At 31.7% G+C, this 15,730-nt stretch overlaps 1 protein-coding gene across 1 annotated transcript in view; it reads left to right on the top strand.

Moving 5' to 3' along the window:
- The window catches only part of snu (ABC-type transporter snustorr), an 89,995-nt gene extending 76,272 nt beyond the window's left edge, over window positions 1-13,723 (top strand). The window contains exons 6-15 of the mRNA XM_089594933.1: window positions 3,693-3,786; window positions 3,890-4,050; window positions 4,313-4,478; window positions 4,868-5,013; window positions 8,706-8,913; window positions 9,774-9,951; window positions 10,122-10,308; window positions 10,401-10,666; window positions 10,830-10,916; window positions 11,029-13,723. Of these exons, the coding sequence (XP_089451059.1) occupies window positions 3,693-3,786; window positions 3,890-4,050; window positions 4,313-4,478; window positions 4,868-5,013; window positions 8,706-8,913; window positions 9,774-9,951; window positions 10,122-10,308; window positions 10,401-10,666; window positions 10,830-10,916; window positions 11,029-11,243 (1,708 nt within the window). The 3' untranslated portion in view covers window positions 11,244-13,723. The remainder of the gene's footprint in view (window positions 1-3,692; window positions 3,787-3,889; window positions 4,051-4,312; window positions 4,479-4,867; window positions 5,014-8,705; window positions 8,914-9,773; window positions 9,952-10,121; window positions 10,309-10,400; window positions 10,667-10,829; window positions 10,917-11,028) is intronic.
- The last annotated feature ends 2,007 nt before the right edge of the window (window positions 13,724-15,730 follow it).

Below are 15,730 nucleotides of genomic sequence, written 5' to 3'. Positions count from 1 at the left end.
ATGCATTATCATTAGAGTTTGCTAGCTTATTTTGGAATGACAAGAAGTACAAAAAACTTCATACATAATCCATTTGGTAATTAGATAATGAGCTTTTTTAAAGCTTACAGATGATAGATAGGGACCTCAAACAATAATGTGTTTTTATTATTTTCCTATTATTTTTGAGAAACTAAATCTTTCATAGCTATTTTTCAATTGCGTTAATACGCGAAAACAGACAGTAAAAACTTTTTTTCAACATTTTGTGATGTAATTTTTTTGTCGTACTACGCAAACATTACCTAATAGATAACTGTCACTGTTCAGAACTGTAAAAACTAATATGTGAGCAGTAGAAATTCTAGATCATGAAATTTCATCAATTTACAGTGCTATAACACTAATTTCTATTTGAATTCTAGTGGTGACGCTACGTTAGACAACTTATACAATGTCTTCAGCAAATAAAGTCTGAGGATACTTACACTTACAGTACTTTGCGTAAGCTTAAAGTAATTGTTATACACAAAAACACATGCATACATACATATTTTTCTTTTTTTTTGATATTGTCATTAAAACAGATTTTTTGAATTGTTGTTTAAGCTAAATATACGAGATCAATGTTAAAAAATGCCAGTCTCTTTTATTATCTCTGTGTATGAATGTATGTATGTGTAATCAGTCATATCTCAGAAACTAACAAAAGTTGTTATTACGATTTCTTAATTAAAAAAAAAATATTGTGTATATTTGGGTAAAAAATATTTTATGCTCATTATTGTAATGCGTGATAAATTTTTTTTAATCACAAACACTAATATTTTTTTGTAAAAATGAATCATATCTTAAGATTTTATAAATTTATTTGGAAAATAAATTGTTTCAAAACTTTTCTTTAAATTTTTACAATAGCATGGATGAAAAAATTTAGTGTCATACGCGCCAAACTGAACTAGTTTTTACAATTTTTCAAATTTAAATACTCAGTTTTTTATATTTTCCTTATAATTTTACTGATAGAGCATGAAAATAACTTGATTGTCTACTTTATATCATTTTAACCCGACTATACATATATATTATATAGGCAAAATAATACTTTTTTTGTGTTAGTCATGTATGATAATTTTATTATGTATGTGAAATTCCGTAGACAGATTATAATTATTCAAGGCTAAAAATGTTTATTTTCCTACGATTATAGCTGCTCGTAGATGTTTATATTAAAAGTATTTTTTGATATTATATGCTTAGATATTTAGAAGTGTTTTACCATGATTTAATGTGAGCGCTTTTTCTTATTGTCTTAAGTGTTTTTTTCAAGCTGCTCTGAGCAGTTTGAGTTTTGTCACTCACCCTCCGTATCTGCTCACGGCCAACTTAATAGTTAGACCATTTTATTCTGAACCTTGCGTTTAGAAAAAAAATTGAAAATTTTTTAAAATGACGCGTCACGATCACTCATCTTATAATGATGACATTATAGAGGGCTAATTTTGTCGAGATTTGGTATAGAATGATAATTTAGCAATAGAAATACTTCATTACCTTTAAACATTATATGGATATGTATATTAAGTTTTCGGAAGAAAATTCAAAGCTACAATCAGATGTATATGTAAGAGCACAGTGTCATGTATTGTATGCTGCTCGAACTTACGTGTAACTTTACTACGCCACTCAATTTATCATGAATGAAGTGGTTCAACTTATTTAATTGGATCACTAGATGGCTGCTGAGTTTGATACAAGATGGCACCTTTGAAGAGTTTATCTGTTGACTTATATACTCTTATATATGTATAAGTATGTTTGCTTATGGACACGAAATCACGCCACCTTAATTAAAGCACATTAGCACCTTATACGGTTGAAGTTTGTGAGTAAAGCTATTTAATAAATTGTTAGTGTATTCTACAAGAATGATTTTCATAAAAGAGCCAAAATTAGATAAAATATAAATTAAAGAAACATCATTGTGAAGAAGTTTTTTCTCTACCAAGGTCTTCTTCTTTTGCATCGGATGAATGAGAAGAAATTTATTGTTGAGAGAGGCCTGCTCACACGTACTTTGCCAATGATGACACAACGTGCAATGTATTCTTAAAGCGTACCGATTTCGTGATACCTCTCGTGCTCATATTATATTCCTGACTCCTCTTTTTTTTATCATCTTGCTCTGCATAAGTTTTTGCTACCTTGCCAAACTCTTGACAGTTTTTTTTTTTTTTTTTTTTTTTGTCATGCAACTTTGATAGTCGTTATTCAAATAGTATAATTTAAAATGGAAAACCAAGCTGGGGTTTCAACCTTCAAATTACAAGTCAATATGCTTTCGTTTCCTACATGGGCGCAAAAGACCCGCAGTAAAAGGCAGTAGACGGTCCAGTATTATAATTCGGAACACTGATACTTTATTCAGTAGATTAATTATTTGTGTTAACAAAAATTTGATTTGTAAAATATTTCATTCTTTAAAAAAATGTTTAATCAAAATTTGTTAAAGTCACTATTTTTTAATAAGCTAATATTCTAGTAAGGTAAATGTCCGTATTCGTGGATTATGTCCTTATTCATGAAATGTGAAAATTCATGTACTTGTTATACAACTTACTTGATTTAAAAAATCGTTGTAGTTGTATATTTTATGTATCTTCATAAATTCACAAGAAAAATTTCATTTTACATACAATAAATGACCAATTTTAAAGATAATTCCATAAATAGGGACAAAGTCGTAGATAACCTATCTTTTGAACTGTACGTATTATGGCGCAAAACTTGAACAAGGAATTTATATAACTTCTAGTAAATAAATAAACGATAAAATTATTTTTATTAAATAAAATAGTATTATGCAAGTGAAAAAGCTTTAATTGTCTTAAAATATTGTACCAAATATGCGTTTTTTAAAAAGATTTATAAATAGGGACATAATATGAAACAATAGGTACAACGTTTCATAATTATGTACATTTTGGTCTTATAATCTTTATAAAATAAAGTATTTTAACAAGTAAGAACCATATTTAAAAATTAGAATAATAATGGTGAATTTATAGCGCACCAGCTAATACCAAAATTTCTACCGTTAAATCTCACAGTTAACAAAAAACAATCAAAGGAGCAAGTATGATGAAATTTATGGTCAAAATAAGGACATTTACCTTAGCAGAGTAAGAAAAATAATGACTATTTAGAAACTAGAAGATCCATTCTAAGAAACTCACATCAGACTGATGAAACAAAAAAGATACATGTACGCATACGAGGCTTTCCAACAAATAAAAGTGACTCTTGTAGTGGTGTTGATGTGAGAAAGACTCAGGTATCAAAGTAGAAAAAAATAAATGGCTGTGTACGATCAGGCATATATTGAGAAGTTTTAGTATAAAAACTAAGTTGTAAAATGACAGTTGCATTCATTAATGAATTAAAAGTAGCACGTCTTTGTCTTATATACTAACAATACTTTGTTGATTATCCCGAACATTATACTTCTCTAAAAATGGAAAATTTTAATATTGGCAATATTTCTGATGTGGCTCATTTAATTGAAAATATAATAACGACGATATAACTTAGAGGAGATTTAGCGTCCGATGAACATTTGTATTAGATGAAGTATAAAATAATCGATTATTCTTTTTTATTTAGACTTGTTTTAAAAGTAACGACAAATTTTTATTATAACCATATTTTTACAGTATCTGGAACCATTTGGTGCAAATTACCAAAGACGGCAATAAAACAGTCATTATCACAACCCATTACATTGAAGAAGCTCGACAGGCCCACACAGTAAGGATCAAACATTTTGGCTTGCAATGATAAAATGAAAATATCGCCAAGTCTGAGTTGCTTCAATACTTTAACATACATGTAATTATTTTTTTCCAACCAGATTGGCCTAATGCGAAGTGGACGACTGTTAGCTGAAGAATCTCCACGAGCCCTCCTGCAGATGTACAATTGCCCATCACTGGAGGAAGTTTTCTTGAAGCTTTCCAGAAAACAGGGTTCCTACCCACCCACTAACACAGAGCTCAACTTTTCTAATAACATGAATTTCGTAAGTGTGTTTGGCCTTAAAATATGAAAGTAAGAAATGGCCCTAAAAAATTATTTTCCCGCTGGTTGTTAAATCGAATTATGAGTACTGCGTATAACGTATCAATGACAATCATTTTTGTTGTCGTTTTGAAGCACGTAATGTACCTTTTGAATGTATTCTGGACATTTTTTCAAAAAGTACTTGCTCTAAGATAGTCAAGAATAGTTTTCCAATAGAAGGCATCGCTTTCACATTATTTAACAGATTCTGTTATACACTAAAAACATTTTGTTCACTTCAACAGGCTTCATCTTACATTAGTAAGAAAGACGAGCCAGTATATGCAACCGAGGAGTCAGCAGTGATTGGTCTCACTTTTCATCAGAGCAAAGAAGTTCTTATTCACGATACAACCAATGGAGTCGGCAGCCACTATGACGTAAGCTATGTATCATATACATACTTCAAATGACCTTTTTTGTACGTGACATAATTTTTTAATTCGAATCAGAGACACGTGAGTTTATCTTACACAATAAAAAATATTGCAGTTTCCTAGACGCTTTTTTTTCACGTGTACTTGTGTAGATCTTTTTTTCTCTTTGAAAGAAGACAAAGAAATATTCTAGTCCAATCTTACCACGGAATATTAGCATGTCTCTTAGCAGCACTCTTCTGTATAATTATGAGGTCTTTAATCATCACCAAAAAAAGGGAGGAAAACTGTTAATCTTAATTATGTATTACAAACGCATTGGAACGTAAATCATTTTATTTTTGATAAAACTTCTTAAATAAGAAATAAATAACTTAATTTCTTGTGAATAGCTGAATGGCAAGCCATTACCAGGCCACAAGGAATCCACGATTGAGTGCGAGGACTGCGATTTTACAGATTGTTACAAGGTAACCAGTACCGGGAAAATTCGAGCTCTTCTGCAAAAGAACTTTCTCAGGATGTGGAGAAACGTTGGGTACGTAAATAAAACTCTTTCCTAGAAAATTTTCAATACATTTTGAATCGTTTTTGACACCTTCAAATACTCTGAGCTAAAACCCAAAGCATTACTTTTTGGTTTTTCAGTTAACAGTTTTAAAACTTTTCTAACAATTGTAATAAAAATATATCTAAAGTTATTACGTACAAAATAAGAGTTTTTATATTAAATTATCAATTTTGTTTGTAATTGTAACGGAAAAGGAAATGCGAAAGTCCATACTTATTCCAATTAGATGTTAGATTTAGTAAATTGTTTATTAAAACTTGTTTTAATGTTTCAAGAAAATTTGTTCATAATACGAGAAACAATTGTTACTACACATTGTTTAAGATAGCTCACAGGGGCGGCTTAAGGGTGGGGCGAACTGGGCACTTGCCCAGGGCGCCAGATAGGCAGGGGCGCCAAGTAAATGACAAAACAAAACACTGTAGTATTGTAAAAACCATTTTTTCTAGTTAAATTAAAAAATGTGGGTATAAAACTTAAACTATCACGATGAACTAATTCACCATTTACATTCTTAAATTTAGTTAACCATTTTTTCCTTGGAACCAATAATACTTGAGTATCAATAATAAACGATAATCAAATAAATATGATTAATATTCTACTGAAGTGTCGCACGGTATAACTCAATTCGTCTATTTATATCTTTCCCAATAAAAATGTGTTGCGCAACAGTCGATTAAGACAAAGATATTTTTACAACAATATTTAATTAGATTACTACTATTTGGAATACTTTATTTACACGTAATTACATACACACATAAACGCACACAGACACACTCATAAACAAATCTGTGCGTGGGACCTTTCACGTGAACTAACACAGAAAAAATTTGTCCTTTAAATTTCGGGGAACGGTAGTACTCGATGAGAACGCTATAATGTTATATTTTCATATTTTTGAGTAACATCTTCACCGTTAGCCACAGTCACAAATATTAAATTTTTCACTTTGACCGCAACCTTGTGAATTTTAGGGGGAAAATTATGTGGGTAAAAAAAAAAAGAAAAACGTTTTCGTTAACGTTTTTTTCGTAAAATACGATAAAATTATTTTAAAATTTTGTAGGTTGGACTTTCAGCATATTACGGTAGTTTTTTACTTGAAAATCAAAGATTAGGAAAGTATGAAATCTTTATAACTTAGTCTTGTTGTTTTTTGATAAAGTACATACCCAATTGAAAATGTATACGTAGTTTCGTTACGTATTTGAGAACGTATCAAAAATACGTCATATCAATATGTAGTGTTTGTTTGAAACCTTTCGTCACCTAGCTGTATCACGTATTTTGCAGTCATGAAGCGTATGTCTACGTGAAAACAGTTTTACTATATGATAACGACGGGCATAAGCATGATCGTAATACTGATGTAAAATTATAAACATAAAAGAATTTTAAAACGTATATTTTAGTCCCTCACGCAAAGTGCTTTGCACCCTAGGGTCTACTTTCCGTCTACTAGTTACTTTCCGCCTACGGGCAGGAAGAAACATTCTGGCCCTGCTGGACTGAAAGTTTGCTCCCGCCCTAGGGTAATTGGTGGGAGGCAAGTGTGCCCACGGGCGCAAAGTTGCACTTTCCACCCTCGATACAAAAAATGTCGCTCTCACCTCAGGCACAAACATGCAAAAATTTTACCCTTTAGGCGCGCAAGTACTACTTTCTGCCCTAGGTGAGAAATACACTGTTCTATATCTAAAGTCGCTGTAATATGCTAATAACCCAACCTACAAATTTTAAATAATTTTTTTGTATTCTACAATTTGCCCACTGAGAGAAGTTGTGTTAAAAAAAGAATTAAAATAATAAAACTATAATAAAAATTACTGTATTGTATAGGAAAGCTGAGGCATACTCGCCATATTTTAAAAATAACCATGCTACACAGTAATACCGGATTATATTAAAAATGTTATTTGACATAGTAATTTTTACTTTGTGCAGAAATAATTTTCATATTAAAGTTAAGTAAAAAATATATACATACACATATATGTTGTACATGAAATATATGTATATATATATATATATATATATATATATATATATGTAATTAACAGAACATTAAAATTAATAGTTTTTTTGTGAATAGATATTTTTTTCCTTTTAGAATACAGATACTTACTGACGTGTTTTAAAAACATTTTATTTTAAAAGAGATCTGCAGTGACTGGGAATTAAACCTTCGTCTTTTGTAGATTTTCTGTAGACAACACTGTTAACAACAAATAATCAGTCGATTTCAAATTAATTGTCTGCAGGTATCCATTTTTAACCATAATAAATTAAGAAATATGTTTCTTGTCATGATTACATTAATTTAGCCTTAAATTTTAAAATCAATAGGCGTGCATACCTATAGATGTTGTACAAACTTACTTTTGATCATAGTAATTTTTACTATACTGAATGGCAATGCAGTGAATGAGAAATTTTACTATGTCGCATAGCAAATTCTACTTTAGAATTTGGTACGTTTTAAAACGATTACAATAAAATTTACTATGTTGTGTAGCAAAAATTGTACTATCACAATTTTAACTACGTTAGGCATAGTAATTTTTATTATACATTATATACCGTGTAATTATTTTTGTACGGCTGCTACACAAAAATAATGACTTTAAATATAATAAAAATTATTTAAACGTAACCATTGGTGTCGTAAAGTAAGTATGTCTTAGCTTTTCCGAAAAGTATAGAAATGTTTAGTACAGTTATTATCCTTTTCTAACACCACTTTTATCAGCGTGGTCAGATTAAAAAATTCGAAATTTGTGACCATCACGGACGGCGAAGATGTTTGTCAAAAAATTAGACAAAATTACTAAATAATTTTCTCATGAAGTACTAACCATCTCCAAAATTTGTAGGGCTATGTAGGGCGCCAAACTGGTCAGTTGCCCAGGGTATCAGAATGTCTTAAGCCACCCCTGATAGCTCATACCCTGATTTTATGCTTATAACCATGTTGTAGATTAAAATAATATTATAAAAGCTTTTAAAAGGTCTAATTACGTATTATTTAACCTCATGAGTGGGAAATAATGTTTTGTATGTGTATTAAGTATGGGTGACATAATACATTTTATGTCACAACAAAGGGGGCGCCTTCCGGGCGAATAAGACTGATAAATGTAAATTATTTCAATTGCCTCTAACTAAATTTGTGGTGGGCACAACTGTAGCCTGCCTCAGCTTACATTAGTATACACAATTACTTTTTTTTTAAATAACTTTTTGAAATGTTTGGAGCGATAATAAACGTAATACATGAGAAAATTTAAGATTCACATGTACCCTACTTATTCGAGACGAAATTATGTTCTTTACGAATGGAAAATGATACTCTTTCGATGTTATAAAACAAAATAACCATTAGAGTCCGGGTAAAAAGCACACTTTTCAACAAACGTTTGTGTACATTTTTTAAAAGTGAAAAAAGGTATGAGCTATCTTACATCGAGTGAATTTTGGAATGGTCATCAATAAGTAAAGTAAAATCTTTGTAAAGGGAAATTGAAACTCTTGTTAATTAAACGGTGAGATTGAGAGGGAAAACTTTCTATTATTTAATATTCTAGACAAAACTTTATTACAATTTTTTAAAGTATCATAAAGCAATAAACACTAATCAAAAATTTCAATTGCAGCGTAATGCTTTTCATATTTGCGCTGCCAGTGATGCAAGTAATACTGTTCTGCTTGGCAATCGGAAGAGATCCCACAGGTCTCAAACTTGCAGTCGTTAATAGCGAAATGTTCTGGAACAACAAGAGTTGCCCAGTCTACGATAATTGCACTACTAGCTTTCTCAGTTGTCGGTATCTAAAGTATCTCGACAACGATACGATAATAAAGGTGAGTCTTGAACTCTTCTCTTATTAGTACTGACTTTCCCTTCACTGTAACTCTATTATTAAAATGAATTGTTCAAACTTTGCATGCGAAAGTCTTTCTTACTCACGTTACTTTCGAAAGCTGTTAAAAAAGTATTCGTAATTGAGGTGGTTCCCTCGACTACGGACTTTAGTTACGAAATTTATGAAACGTACATGTATGTCAATTCGTAGGTGCTCAGAAACAGGCCGGAATTTTTTAATACTTTTTGTCTGTTTGATTTTTTCTTGAAAAAAAAAAAAAAAAAAAAAATTCATAAGGTTCATCCACTTGTAAATAAACGTACTAACGAAAATTTAAATGAATAATTGGCTATTCCATACTAATCCTTAAAGGATTTTTTATCAATTTGGACGCTATAACGTGCCTTTCCTTTAAATATTTTCTCAATTTTTTTTTGCTGTTGCATACTAAAACTTAAAATTTTGTTGACCAACTTTTAAGGCTTACTGGAATAATGTAAAAAAAAATTCAATTTTGGCAAATTCGTAGTATATCTTTGCTGATAAGAGACTTAGGAAATTTACATTTAGCTTAGAATTCTTTTGCATGACGGAAAAAATTTCTTATCACTGGATAAAGTTTGGACAACTATACCGAATATCAAAGGAATCCTTGTCTCACTAGAAAGCCACCATAGAATACACACGCTACTTTTCACGTTGTTACGAGTAATTACATGTAACTTTGATATGACATAAGTAATTTTAAAAGAACCGGAGCGTCGTTTACTTACCTTTGCTGCCATGTATTAGAAAGAATCCATGAGCTAATGAAAGGCACATCTCATATTTTTGTACGTACGTGTTTGCCCTTGATAGGAGTACTACCCGGACCCAGAGTCAGCCAAGGAAGCCGTGCGGAGAGGTAAAGCCTGGGGGACTTTATATTTCACGGAGAATTTCACCGACAGTTTGGTAGCTCGAATGCTGCTTGGCAAGGACACGGATATGGATTCCCTCGATCAGAGCGAGATTCGAGTCTGGCTGGACATGTCTAGTAAGTTAAACGCGGGAAAATGATTTATTATCTTTCCAACCCCTCTCTCTCTTTCTCTCGTTGGCTTTAACATTCCACCAGAGTCTGTAGCCATGGAATAAACAATTCTCAATTAAAAAAAAACAAAAAACCGTTTCTAACTATTATGCGTTGTCTCTTAAAACTACCAGATCAGCAGATCGGATTGATGCTGGCACGAAATATACAGTACTCGTACAGAGACTTTGCCAAGGATCTGTTAACATCATGCAACGAAAATTCAAAACTAGCAGATGTACCTATTCAGTTCAAAAAACCCATTTACGGATCGAACGAGCCCAGCTTCACAGATTTCGTGGCACCGGGAGTCATTTTAACGTAAGATTTGAATAATATGTTTATTCAAATTAATAAATCATTATATCTTACTATAAACAACATCCAGCAAATAATGAAACTCCAAAATCCAGGATTGTATTCTTCTTGGCTGTGGCGTTAACGTCATCCGCCCTAATCATAGAGAGAATGGAGGGTCTATTGGACCGAAGTTGGGTGGCAGGCGTCTCGCCAGGTGAGATCCTCTTCTCACATGTAGTCACCCAGTTTGTCGTGATGTGTGGACAGACGGCACTAGTTCTTATTTTCATGATCCTCGTCTTTGGCGTCGAGTGCAAGGGTGATATTGGCTTCGTAATTGTACTAACGATACTTCAGGGTCTGTGTGGCATGTGCTTTGGTGAGTAGACGCTTTTAATTTACTCTTCAAACAAATACCAATTTTTAATATAGATATTATTGATTTGGTTATAACTAAACGTGCATTATTGTTAACTGTGTATTGTGGCGATTTCTCAATTACGCTAACAAAATTTAGTTACCAACTGATTTTTTCGTTGCAGGATTCGTGATTTCAGCAATTTGTGAGCTTGAAAGAAATGCCATTCAGCTAGCATTAGGAAGTTTCTATCCAACTCTCTTACTAAGCGGTAAGCACACATTATATTTTATAACACCGTATGTTTAACGGTCCATTGAAATACGTAAGTGCTATCTAAAAACATTTTTTTAATGAAATGATGAATTGAAATGAAAATCCAGGTGTGATCTGGCCAGTTGAAGGAATGCCAACGATCCTGCGATACGTATCGCATGGTCTACCACTGACAATGGCGACAACCTCACTTCGTTCAATGTTAACCCGAGGTTGGAGCATTACAGAGCCAGACGTCTACATGGGCTATGTATCAACGATCATCTGGATCATCGTGTTCCTCACGGTGAGCTTGCTTGTGCTCAAGTTCAAGCGTGGCTAAGCAACAGGGATAACTACGGAAAAAATAAACCTGGTCAAAATGAGCGTTGTCATTCAACTACACATAACTATACAGTTTAAAACATCAAATTGCTCCTTCTCTCTTTGTTTTTCGCTTTGATTTAATTTTTTTTATTTTTTTTACTCTTTTTTTTCTTAATTAAAAATGGCAGTAAAACTGCGCCCTTTAAGTAATTAAGAATTTTTACAAGAGGGAAAGAGAAAAAAGTCGTGTGAAGAAAAATATGATTTTTAGAGACTTAGAGATGCGCAAAAGATGTGTGTACCTGTTACTCGCGCGTCTTTGTCATTATTTTTATGTTTTAATTATTGTTGATTTTTGTCTTTGAAAAAATATATCGAACATCGTCGTCAAGTGGGAAAATTAAAACGAGATGTCATAGCTTTGTCCATCGCATCGGACGAATGACAGAAGTGTAGGACCTGTATTTTTCCAAGTATGAAAAAGGATACGAGGTAAATGTTTTACCTTTCTATCCTCTGCTATTAATTTTGTGGTCTATATATATATATAAATACGGAGTAAAGAATTTTTATCATCGTGTATATTGCACTTAGTGCCTGAACTTTTTTTAAAATATCTACGAATGTGCTTTGTGTTACCTGCATGCGGGTCTGTGTACGTGTCAATGTAAAAAGTTAATGATATTTCTTTTCCCATGCTGAGCCTTATCTTTTACAACTTGACGAAGATTTAGAAAAAATTACTTGATTTTTACTCGAGCCGCTGTTGGACAAATTTTTTTTATGGTTCATGCCTTGGAAAGTAAAAGATTTTAAAAAATCTAAAGGAAAAACTCAAGTGCCAATAAAACTCAACTGTCAATGAGAAATTAGTGTAAAATATTTCAAATGCTTACGCAAGGCCCAATATTACTACGGGAAATTAAGAATCAGCAGTTTCTTTCGGAGTAGCTTATTTGGATCAAAAATATTTAGGACGTGGCCGGATAAAATTAATGTTTTGAAAATGGTGCTACCTACTAAATATATATTCTCAGTTGTAAGGAAAAGATTATAAATATGAAAAGAAAGCTAGAATAATCACTTATCCATACTTTGCTATAATCGAACAACCACGATTATTTACAATCCACTAATGCTCATAACTATTACCACCCTACCTTACCAGCAAATTATAAAGTCAGGTATTAATCATTCATCGGGGAGTCAGAGTTAGAAAACCAGGATAGCACAGACTCTAAATGGAATTTACTGAAACCATATTTTCATGCTATTTTGACAATTATAGTATTTTTTGAGCACATTGTTGGCACTGCACACTGTCAATGTGTAATCTTATCGACCGTTTTTTTGTTTAATTCTTGAAAAAATCAGCGCAATTAAATGCATTTTATTGCAAGTCTTTAAATGACCAGTTTACAAATTTAAGATACAAGGAAATGGTTTTTTGTTGATTAAAAAAAAAAAGTAGAACTTTCGGTGTATTTAAAGATTATGTCCATACGTACTGATTAATTAGGAATTTGATATTAGTTTACCATATTTTTTTTTGACAATCAGATTGAGAACATTTTGTTTACAATACTAATACTTACCAGTGTTATACCCCAATTAGGTTTAACAAATATAATTAACACTCACTTTTTTTTGCTTTTTGTTTTTCACCTTTTGTAACTTTGACGTATGGTTTTGATAAGGAAAATAATTTTCAACTATTAAAATGCTCACACTCTACTAAAAATTATCAGTTGAACATCTTTTATTAAAACCTTTTTTCTCCAAACTAATTTGTTTGTGAAATATAGTGAAATAACTGAAAAATACACGGTTTCAGTAAAAAGTAGGTTATTTTATCACAAAAACCATGGCACGATCCTTACTTATTCTTACTTTATTATTGTTTAAAAAATTTTTTGTTAGCTTTGTTTTGTCAAAGTTTGTTCAGAGTCCGATAAAAATCCCTGGCTTCTCAAGTGCATTAAGATCTTTACTTAGACATGACTCTATTGTTGTCACCTAAGGGGTTATTTAAGGTAGAGAGCAGAAGCTAGAAAGGCAAAGCACAAGGCTGAAATGGCAAGTCTAGCTCTGGATTGTATATATACTTACGAAAGCGTTAAGTACAAGCGCATTTGCACTTAGTTTCTTTTACATTTCTGTAAATACAGATATACCGAAAAATGTTATTTCTGCGATTTTTTTACATCATGAGAACTAGTAAAACTCCCAAAATTAAATTTGAGATCCTGGAAAGTTTTTAAGTCTATTTATAAACAAGCATATGTTTTTTGTAGATTTTTTAATGTAGTTAATGCATTCAAATGAAAAAAATTAGTTTAGCTCGTTTGAATTATTTATAAGTTATTTACAACGATAAGTTTTACCAAATTTTCTCTTTCTCCTTTAGAAGTTCAAAAACTTACGCACTATTTGTTTAGTCATTTTATTGTTGCAATTGTTCTCTTATATCACTTTACATTTCTATACTTGATCATATTGATTACGTTATTATGTACATGACAAATTATTTTGATTGAATGAAATGTTGGGAAAAATTTCATATTTTGCCTACTGAAATCTTGAAAAATTCGGAAATTAAAAATTCTTCCCATATTTGTAAAAATACTGGTTTGTGCTTTTCTGTCTTCTGCTCTCTGTCGTGAATAACTACCTGCGGTCACGGTAGCAGCGGGTTTCAGGTTGCGATTTATATAACTTTGGGGGTGCGGTAAGCTTACGAGTTCAAGATCTGGCCTTTACTCACTTGGCTAGCACCTCTGGGAAACTAATTTCTCAAGTGCACATTTACAACTGTGATCTGATAGTTCGGAAGCCATATAAAACAAGAAGTCCTCATTGATATAAAAGTTGCGTTGATTTACAATAAGCCTGAGGTGGTTTTTTAATATGCCAATGACGATAGCAATACATGTTGAGTAATACTGCAATGCAGAGTCACTATACCCACAGTTTATCAGAAAAGTTGTAAATTAATTATGAACATCATAGCCATCAATGCAGCATAATTTTTTGAGAGTATGCACTACTTTGAGAGAGATATTAACTAATACAACATTCAAATATTCAAGTGGTAAAAAATGAAGTATACAAAACCACATTAAAAATATTTTGATTTCAAGTTGTGTACTTATAAACGGTTTTACATCATATCGACGCCTCGTACGAAGTCTATCCTTATTCAGATTTTCCAATGTTTATTTAAATGAGAAAATGTAAATAAAGCTAGACTTCGTACGAGGCGTTGATGTACAGATGCATATACAGATGCACTTTTTTCTTCAAACTAACAGAACTCATTATTTCACCGTAATACTCCAAAAGATGGAACTTTCGTTCCGCTTTGTCGAACTTTAATTTCATCTTCCGGTGCAGGATTGGTGAAAAATCGTACACAACCCAAGGGAGGAAACAAAAAATTCCTCAGATGGCATGCTTATCAATCTGAAACATTCTTTAATTTTCTACCCTAGGTGAGTAATGTACTATTTCTTTACTCTTAGACAAGTCATTGTTAGCAGATGGCGAAATATGTATGGCTTAGATGGTCAATGTACGCCATAGTCGTATACAGAGAAAAGAAATTTCACATTTTATTGCATTTTAACTAAATTTTGTTAATAATTGCGTGACAACATTAACGTATTTTTTGTTTCATGTCAAGCAATTAGTGAGTTAATAATCAACTTCATTTACTGTTGAGACTAGGTAAAAATCGATACTATTGCAGCTTGCCACAAAAAAAGAAAGGTTTTGTATTAGCATTATGGATTTTCGTGTGACGTTAATGGGTCTCCCTATGTATATACGATATGAGTCCTAGCAAATGAGAGTTTTATGAAAATTTAATGCTATTTAGGACTGGGGATGCATAAAACAGAAGGAAACGTAATAAAACAGTGGGCTTATACAAATTTAAACTGCTGGATTTCTTAAAGTGCTCAATAAACTATAAGCAATTCACTAGACTATTGGTTGTGATTGCTTAAATCAATGATGATTCAATTTTTTTATTCTAGATAACTAAAGAAATTTTTTTCTAACAATAAATTTTTGAGATTGCTGTTGAAAATGTATTTTTAAAAAACACATTATATTTTCTAGAGCATCAATCTGGAGTAAATAGACGTTAAAATTTTTCTCAGTCAATGATAAAATTTGATAATCTTTATCATACTGGTATCACCTTGGATACTTGTTTTCAAAAACCGTTTTTCGTCAGCCCCCATTGCTTGGACCGCATTTCTGGACAATGATTTTAATTAGTATTTGTGAGTGTATGTGTACGTATGTTTTAAAGCCATGTGTCCGATATATTAAGTCGTCAATTGTTGTTTATTTTGTTAGTAAGAGGAATGGGAAGAATAAAGAGATTTACAATATTATAGCTACTGTATTATATACGTATGCAAATAGTTTCATTCACAATGGTACGATCGAGATAGGTATTTTTGAGAAAAAATATTAAAATTAGTAAGAAACTAT

Source organism: Copidosoma floridanum, unplaced genomic scaffold, assembly GCF_036245765.1.
Source record: "Copidosoma floridanum isolate Cflo_tuat_1 unplaced genomic scaffold, Cflo_Japanese_pri ptg000021l, whole genome shotgun sequence".
Classification (NCBI taxonomy): Eukaryota; Metazoa; Arthropoda; class Insecta; order Hymenoptera; family Encyrtidae; genus Copidosoma; species Copidosoma floridanum.
Note: the sequence above shows the minus strand (reverse complement) of the source record. Positions and strands in the feature narration are given on the sequence as shown.